Source organism: Poecilia latipinna, unplaced genomic scaffold, assembly GCF_001443285.1.
Source record: "Poecilia latipinna isolate Pla-1442-1.1 unplaced genomic scaffold, P_latipinna-1.0 Scaffold616, whole genome shotgun sequence".
NCBI classification, from domain to species: Eukaryota; Metazoa; Chordata; class Actinopteri; order Cyprinodontiformes; family Poeciliidae; genus Poecilia; species Poecilia latipinna.
Genome location: NW_015113232.1, coordinates 214,547 through 223,762, shown reverse-complemented (window position 1 = coordinate 223,762; position 9,216 = coordinate 214,547). Strand labels below are relative to the sequence as shown.

The following is a 9,216-nucleotide window of genomic DNA, read 5'->3' as shown; positions in this document are numbered from 1 at the left end:
CCTGAAAAATCAACAGTGTATCAAATACTTGTTCTCCCCACTGTAGTTTCTTAAGACTTACTGAAGTAAGTCTTAGCAGTAAATGAACAGTAGATTGAGCCTCTGCTCCTTCATTTTCATCAATATAAATTCTTAAGCTCTTAGTCCAGTGGTTTCTAACTCCAGTCCTCAAAAGCTACTTCCCCATGCCTTTAAGATGCATCCGTCTTCCAATGTAGTTGAGTCAAATTAATTGCTCATTTCCAGGCCTTTGCCAAACTTGATGCATGCTTAAGAGTTTAATCATTTAATCGTTTGAACAAGGTGTGTCAGAGCAGGAACTGTAGCTCCTGAGGACTGGAGTTGGAGGCTACTGTCTGACTATCATTGCAAAACTGCCTTAAACCGTTTCTGTGCTTGGTGTAGATAAAGTGCTTATGATGCATGTTCTACATGTTCTACAGGTTCACGTTAGAAGCATCTAGTCACCATGTAGCAGTCCAAGTCTGAGTGAGCTCAGCTTGTGATTTTACAGTGCTTAGCTATATTTGAAATACTGTGATGAAGAGCCAGAAATAATTCATTTTTGACTTATTTAAATCAATGCACAATAATGTCAATAAACCCGTCATTGGGTGCTTTTAACACATATTGGGTGATGAAAGAACACATTACAGTTCTTTAGCTGTGAAACATTTTATCAGAAGTGTTGACAATTCTGAACAGAAAAGGTTAAAAAAAAGAATCACTGGGTAGTAAGTTTGGTGTGCAACCATACACCAACATAACAAATGTGGATAAACTCTCTTTAAATTGCAAGTGATGGAATATTTCTACCTTAAAACTAAATTGAAAATCAAATAATTTACTTTAGAATGAGCACACTTTAAATCATATTTAAAACTGAACGTTTTTCATATATATAAAAGTCAAGGACAACCAGAATTACCCATAATATTTTAAGCTGAGAGGGGGATAAACTAAGGTAAAAAGAAAGAGGCATGAATAAATAAAAGTGAGGACTTGAAACAAGCAGGAAGAGATATGACTATGACACGGACGAAAGACACACATCTGTTCATCATCTTCCAATTTGTTTGGAAAGCAACGGCCTGTCTGTATGTGTGTGTCTCTAATAACGGCCCTCACAAGGACACTTCACAGTCCCAATCATCATCAGTTGCCAGGCAACAAAGGGAAAGCACAACGGACTGATGCACAGTACACACAGTTCCATTTTTACAGTTATAGAGGAGTAGAGGTGTTAGTATACGTGCGTTCAAAGCCTATGTGAGGTTACAACCTCACTGCTGCATGAATTAAAGTTAAAATTAAGTTATGATGCATTTTCTGGATCTGACCCAAAAACTCTTATTAGTTCAGATAGCATTCATGCAAATGAATCAAAAGGAGTGAGAGCTCCTCTGCTCATCTCTCAGTAGGAACTTAACCAGTGGGCTACTACTCAGCAATATGTCTGAACCCTCTTAGTCAAAGTAGATAAAACTTAATTTCTGCAACACCCTTCAAGATATAGATTGCAAAATGCTGTATAGAAAACAAAACAAACAAAAAAACAACAATTAAAAACAGTTTCTAGTTAAAAGCAATTTTAAAAAGCTGAGTTTTTCCCTCAAACTAAGGGGGAGATCTTTCAGTCTCACAACCAGCAGGTCTTGGTCACATGACCTTAGGATCCTGCTGGGGACATCTGAGGAGATGTACACCAGTGCCTGGCCAGCCCTGTAAGTGAGAACCAAGATCTTAAAGTGTATTATGTAGTAGATGGAGAATCAATGGATCTGGGCAAGTATCTCTGTGATGTTGGCATTGCACAGCATCCATCAGTCATGACCTTATGTAATGATGACCATAGTTTAGTGTGATCATTAGAAAACCTCTAAATTAAAAGAATTTCTTTGTGGATTCCCATTGTGCACACCTCACACTAAACTGGGCCTTAGGGTGTTTTCACACCTGAACGTCCAGGAGACTTGGTTCGATTGGGGACCAAAACTGCAACGTTTGTTACATTTTCATGTGGAGTGGTTAGCTTTCACACTGCTCTGTGTCAAACGAACCAACCTTTTAAAACAGCTGTTCAGCCCCTCACCTGTGGAGGCGCTGCACCAAGAACCACTGAAGGAAAACGCATGAAAACATCTGAAGACACTGAGATTTTTGTTTCTACACAAAATATAAATGAAAAATTGAGTGGCACCAGAGTTTAACTGTTTTGGATTTTTCTTTTGTCTTCAGCAAAAAAACATGAGCCATTCCTAGACACCCTGCGCTGGAGTCCACTTCATGCTGTTGAAGTGTTCTCTGGTCCACTTGGCATTCACATATGCATCTGAACCGCACCAGAGTTCACTCAACTGAATCAAGACCTAGGTTTGTATGCAGACCAGAGTTTGTTTTTTTTTGGCCCACATCAGAGTTTGATTGTGCATTCACTTCTCCTCAAAAGAACCAGACTTTATAGGCAAACATACTCGAGTTAGATTAAACCAGGTACCAAGACATCAACAGTAACAAACTGCAAAAACTCTGAGGCTCCCAAACAAAACAATTTCATTTACAGGACTGCTACCCTTTCAGGTACTGTCTGTGAACATCACAAATGAAATTACCGTCTAAGGAAAGCAGGGGGAATCCTTATCCATGCTACAAAGAAGCTCAACTTTACTTGAATTCACCAGTGTTAGCAGAAACTCCAACTAATTCAAGTGACTAATTTACCAGCAATACCCACCACAGATTGTTAATGGGACATGTTATGTGCCTTCTCTGGATTCACAAATCTCAAATGGGCAAATGGACAAACTCATTTGATTTCCTCACCAAACCAAACTGAGGATCTGTTCCTCTGTTTTATAACCAAAACAAAATCCACATTTCTGCTCTTTAACCCAAAGCTGGACAACTGAATGGAGACTTCGTTCTGACACTATCGACTTTTTCTGGAGACTGAAGTATAAACCCTGGTCAGTTGAAGGGCACTCTCCAAACTCCTCTAGAAACCAAAAGCCTGGTCTGCCACTCCACTAGTGTCGTCTCTGGCAGTTCAAAGTGATTTACATGATAAGATCATAATACAGTAATCAGTGAAACCAGTAATTTACATTACATTTTGTCAAATGCAATCATCAAAATCATCAAGAATAAGAATCATCAAATAAATCAGATATAGTGATCAATCTTCCATTACAAAATTAATCAAAGCAACTTCAAAGCTTTCAGAGTCTCTGAGCAGAAGTCACTCATTCCTTGCAGTCTGGCACTGAGGAGCCTTTTAAGCATATTGGCAAACTCTACCACATAGTCATTAGACTCAAAGGTGTTGGAACTTTGGGTTTAATTTATGTTCACCTTTCGATCATTTCTATGTTGTTTATCTGTTTAGGTCTTGCCATTTATTTATTTTATTTCATTAAATTACTGTTTCTTTCTGTTTATTATTTAAGTTACTTTCAGACTGTTTATAATAGTTTTCCTCCTTTCCTCTTTATCACTTCCACCTCTTCTGGTTTGCATTGTTCTCCTCTGGCTCTTACGTCATACCACTCTCTAAAATATTACTGCTTGTCTCCCGGTTCTTCCAGCAGGAGTGGAAGAACTTAAAACTTAAAACGTCTTGCTCTCCACAAAAGTTGTATATGTTCTCTACAAAACTCATGATGACATACTCAAAGTTTCGCTGAAGCAAACGATGACAGATTTAAGTATATTCAAAAAGCATGTTTGCGCCACATGAAAATACTCTGAGTCTGGACTAAAGGTGCAGGTGCTCTGAGAACTTACTTCAGGAGACTGACATTCTGCCACCAATGCTTGCTTGAATTCCTCCCAGACCTCTAGGTTTTCTGGCCACCAGCTGCTTTAGGAGCACTCAAAGTAAGCCCTCTGTATTTTTAAAGCATGGACATACAAGCAGGATCGGTGAAATCTCTTGGAAATAATGACAGAGACAGACGGAGTTGGTGTTCAAACCGGCAACTCACCGGTTACAGTACAGGCTCCTAACTGCCACAGTCACTTCCCAATTAAAAAACATCAAGCTCTACACATTTGGAGTGTGTACTTTTTTCACCATGATTATCAAAGCATTGATTTGGAAACTTTTTGTTGATGTTAAATTTCAAAGTACTCACTGCATCTAACATCAGGAACACACTCAGGTAAGCAAATCCAATCTTTTGCAAACCGCAAAGAGAATACATTTTTCAGCATTCAAAGAACAAACATTGCAATGGCTCCTCATTCATGTCGGTGTGTGCTGTCTATCACATTTTAAAACAAGGTGTTATTCATCATCACCTGTTAAAGTTCTGTGGGATTACCATGAAAGCTTCTCTTGTTTTTAAGGATCGAGCAGTTCTCATAACATTTGTTGAAACATCCCCTTTTCCAGACAGGAATATGAGCCTTCGAAAGATCGAGACACCAAGGAAATCCTCTCGCAAGAAAAGAAAGAGATTCTGTTGGGAATACATGATTAGTGTCTCCATAAGCCATGTACTCAGCAGAGCCACTGAGGTAACCTATTTAGAATCAGCAAAAATTTGTAGTTTGATGACATCTGCTCAGATCAGGAGTGTTGACAGTCCTCATGGACTCCAATTTAAAAAATTGCTCCAGGCCAACACTGTGACATTTACATTTGTTTAGTTATTTTGCTAAAGTCACATCATATTTCTTTGTGTATCTTGCTTTAAATAGAATATCACTGAACAAACATTCAGTTTCTTAGGAGACTTCTTGATGTTCTTGTGAATCAATTGTTTAATAAGCCCAAAGTTAAAAATCAATTCAGACAATTGAGGCTTGATTAAAAAAAAATAATAATCATGCATCCTTTTCTGGAAATGTACTCATCAAAAGAAGATGGTGAAGGGGATTATAACCATAAGTATTTCTTCTGGAAAATCACACAAGGGAATTGTTATGGTATTAATGTAACAATAGGACCAGCTACCAAATCAAGAATATAACTGGAAAGCTGTATAGAAGACCAGAAATTAAAGCTCAGTATTAGTTCACTTTGTTTTCAGTTACAGCTAAAAATGACAAATCATGAAATGTGGGATTTTGAAAGAGTTGTACCTGACCAATTATCAGGAAAATATGTTTATGTAGAAACCATTCTTCTGATCACTACAGTTGTACTCTAAGCATTCACCTTCTAAATATTCAGAAACAACCAATCATGCACAGTGTCTTGAAACAATATTTGCCCACTTGCAGATTTTACTTGTTTTTAACAGTTAAAATATTTCAGGTCCTCAAATACATACATCTTGTAAGACAAAAATAAGATGTGTACAGTGGCCCTCCGGTGTGGCTGGGCCATAAATGCATCTTATTGATTAATCAAAATTGCTGTCATTAAAAATAACAATTTTGGGAAATATGATTTTTTTTCTATGCCAATGAACTCAGTATAAATAGGTAGATATTCTGAGAATAACTCTTGAGTTACATTCCACAGAAAAATCAGTGGATGGGTGAGAGCACAAAATTGAACTGCAAACAGGCGGGCTTCATTGTGAATGAAAAATGTAATTTTCAAATGATTTCAGGTATCCAAACCAATGTGGCCTTATGAAAAATTATAATGACCCTTTTGTTAAAGAATGAATTAAGAGTGAGCAATACAGATGGGATTCTTTAGGCACTTTATGACTTGATTCATTTACAATTCAGATGTAGAAGATGAAATTATAAATCAAATGTTGAACATAAAATAGTTTCACCCTTGAGTCACACAGAACCTCCACCAACCCTCCGTCTTCGTAACAAAAACCTTCTGTTATAGTTCATTGATATTTGCACCTGTGTGCTTCTCATTCACAGCTCCATGTGGGATTCACAACATAGCTGCCACACATCAGAAGACAAACGTGAGTCAAGAATCCATGGCAATGGTTGAGAACTATCCCACATGCTCCTAGTGATTCTGGCACTTTGTTTCCATCTTGTAGGATGAGGTCACTGTGTCCTAAGGGCTCAACTGGGTGAAAAACCAACTCTTCAACTGCTGATGGTTGCAATCCAGATACTTAAAAAAAATATGCTCTGAACTTTGTGTAATATGGTTTTTCTCTTATTCATCACAAAGTGAAGGTTTCAAAGTGGCCTAATCAAAGTCAGGACTCAAATCCAACTGAAATTGTGTGGCAATACATTAAACATGATGTCCATGTTCAAAGCGCGTCCTATGTGGCTAAAATAAACTGTGCAAAGAAGTAAGAGAAATGACTCACTGCCAGTTTTTACAGATGATTGATGGTGGCGAGAAAAACCAGTTGATTTGTTTTGTTATGGGCTTTTTGTTTGTTTTGTTTAATTTACTTTAAGTCAGTTTGGATAACGTATTCTTCTCCTAAAAAATGAATACATTATTATAAAACTTGTCTGTATTTTGTCAGGTCACTTACATTTAAATATCACACTAAACCCTGTTTCACTGTCAGGCATTTGAACTTTGTTTTTCAGTAAGGAACTTGATATTTTACTAAAAAGGATGAATGATTTGTTTTCATTTTAGAAAACTGTATGAAATATTGCTATTTTAATGGCCATAAAATGCTGGGCATGTTTCTAACCCAGACTAAGTTTGGTTAGGCCAAAACATATGTAATTTATTAAGTACTTATCAAGGAGAAAGCAGCTGATTAATTAGTCAGGCTATCTGCTTGAGTTCAGTCGTCAGTCAGCTGCTAGACAGATATGGAGCTCATAGCTCACCAACTGTGCAAAGGGTGTTACATTAATAAGAGTAACACACACAATGGCTGTGTTTTACACACCTGGAAATATCTGCAAACATCTGAATGTGAAAGTTTTTTGAGTGGGAAATATGATATGTAGGAACCTTATATCAGCCAGCATATCTCAATGTATTTCTGGCAAAACATGCACTTTTTTCGTTGTTTTGTTGTCTTATGGTAAATTTGTCTCTGACTTTCCAACTGTGCTCCAGAATGTCCCAGCTGTGCTGTGGTCAGTATCAGATCAGAGTGCTGCACGTCTGCTGACAGTTTTCTAGGAGATCTGGACACAGTTGAAAGGACAATTCTCCAGGACTCCAAAGTTTTAAAGAGATGATTCCATCTGCAGGTGTAGCATATTAGTGTTATGACTTTGATATCCGGTTCATCTGTTTTCATTTTAGTGTATTATTATATTCATTTGTTATTGTTTTGTTTTACTTGTAAAGTGTCCTGCACAAACATAAACAAAACGCATTATTATTATTATTATTATAATTAGTATCCTATACTAGCTAGATTTAAGAACATGTGTTAAAGCTCAGTAAACAAATAAACTACAAAGTGCATCAGGATGTGGTTATTATTGAAATGGATTATGAAAAACGTTTTTTGTGTTACATTTATGCATTTTGTTTGCAATGTGACAGATTAAAAGCTTCCGCTGAGCGTCTGACAAACTGCTGGTTACCTTCTGGTTGATAATGGAGCACGCCACTTCCCGGACCTGACTGAGGTTGAGCTCCGCGGCGTCTAGCAGCACCGGCTCCCGGCTCATTCCTATCTGGATCTGGAAGGAGATCACACCGCCTCCCCCTTCCCCACCTCCTCCCTCGGTGTTGGGGCTGCTCGTCCCTCCCAAAAACGGCAGCGGGCTGGGCGCCCGGATCAACGGAGGAGCACTCATTGAAGCCTTCTCCTCTGTGGTTCCCAACTTTGCCAAGAAACAATTAGAAGTCACGGCGGTGACAGATAATCGCCCGGTGCTCAACAGGGAGAAAGAGAGGAAGGAGCCAAGGGAGCAACCAGAGAGGAGATTTAAAGGGTGGAAAATCGCGGGATGCTCTGACGCACGGAACACCCCAAAGCGTCAGAAAAGCGCAAAAAGAGTTTCAGACAAAACACTAATTCATCAACTACAGGAAATCTCTAAGTAGCCCAGGCTAAAAACGCACAGACACGGCACGAGGACACAGAGAACGGATGTGAACGGAACAGGAGTAGTGACTACATGACTGGACCAGAGAGCTGCCTGGAAACCGGTGAGGCGGGTGACAGAGTCATAGACGTCAATACTGGATGGAGACGAGGAGGAGGAGGGAGATGAAGAGGAGGAAAGGGAACCTCCTGTGCTGATATGGACTGAGATATTCATTTTTAAGTACCATTGTTTTGGCTTAGAAATGTGAAGTTCCATTTACTGGAAGAAGAAAATCTCGAAAATCAAGAACCACCTCTGACAACCAGTTTACTTCTAATCCTAAACATTATTTGGTTTTAACACAAACCTAAACGTGCAAGTTATGCATTTTTGCATTAAAGGAGATCTTGGCTGTGTGTAATATTTATGTATTTTATTGATGGTTCAGCACATCTCATTCAAATGGTTGAAGTATCTCCTCAGTGAGGTCAAGTTCTCCAGAGTCCCACTAATGACCTGATTATTTCACTCAGGTGTGTTGAATCAGAGACATCTAAAAGCTGCCTGGTTTTGAGGATCACTGCTCTAAAGCATTTGATTGTGTGAATCATCAAAAGCTTTTCTACAAGCAGTTCCCAAGTATCTAATCAGAATCCTTGTTTATTGCTAATGGCATCAGTAAATACATGTGAAATCTGGTAATGCTACGTCTGATCCATTTAATGTTGGGATTGGAGTCAGGCCAGGGAAGTATATCAGCCCATTATCTTTTTAACATGTATGACATTTCAAATGTGACAACATAATCAGTCACCTAATGTATGCAGATGACTTCATAGTTATGTGTCCATATTTTTATTTTATAACGGAACTCTATTTTTTTTACAACGTTTTGCAATTACTACACAGTATTTTTTATTTTATTTTATTCTTTTTCAGTTTTTACATATTTTATGTTTCTATCTTTCTGTGAGTCTACTGGCTTTGATTCCCTGTGACTTTGCTGCTGTTGCACTGGAATTGGGACAATAAAGGAATTTCTATTTTTATAATTGTCTCCCAGTCTTCCCAGTTTTACTGGCTGTTTGCCACATTACCACAATGTGCAGAATTTGCACTTTTCTAAAGGAAAAAGAACACACCTTTGTTCCTAAGGATTAAATACTGTAACGATTCTGTGTTTTGGTTCTGCTGCCCATATGAGCATATGGTTATGTGTATTTGTTGTATCTTACATTGTGATCTTTATTGTTGTGTGTATAAAGTTATGGCCTTCCCCTGTCTGGCTCTGCTGACTCCCGCTCACATGTGATAGATCTGTCA

General features: G+C 38.2%; 1 protein-coding gene across 2 annotated transcripts in view; it reads right to left on the bottom strand.

The window, feature by feature from the left end:
• Positions 1 to 8,805, bottom strand: part of prkd1 (protein kinase D1) — a 44,348-nt gene extending 35,543 nt beyond the window's left edge. Inside the window, exon 1 of one of the 2 annotated variants that reach the window (XM_015043113.1) lies at positions 7,444 to 8,805. In XM_015043113.1, the coding sequence (XP_014898599.1) occupies positions 7,444 to 7,659 (216 nt within the window). In that variant the 5' untranslated portion in view covers positions 7,660 to 8,805. The remainder of the gene's footprint in view (positions 1 to 7,443) is intronic. The other variant, XM_015043112.1, reaches the window with a different exon arrangement.
• Positions 8,806 to 9,216: the final 411 nt, after the last annotated feature.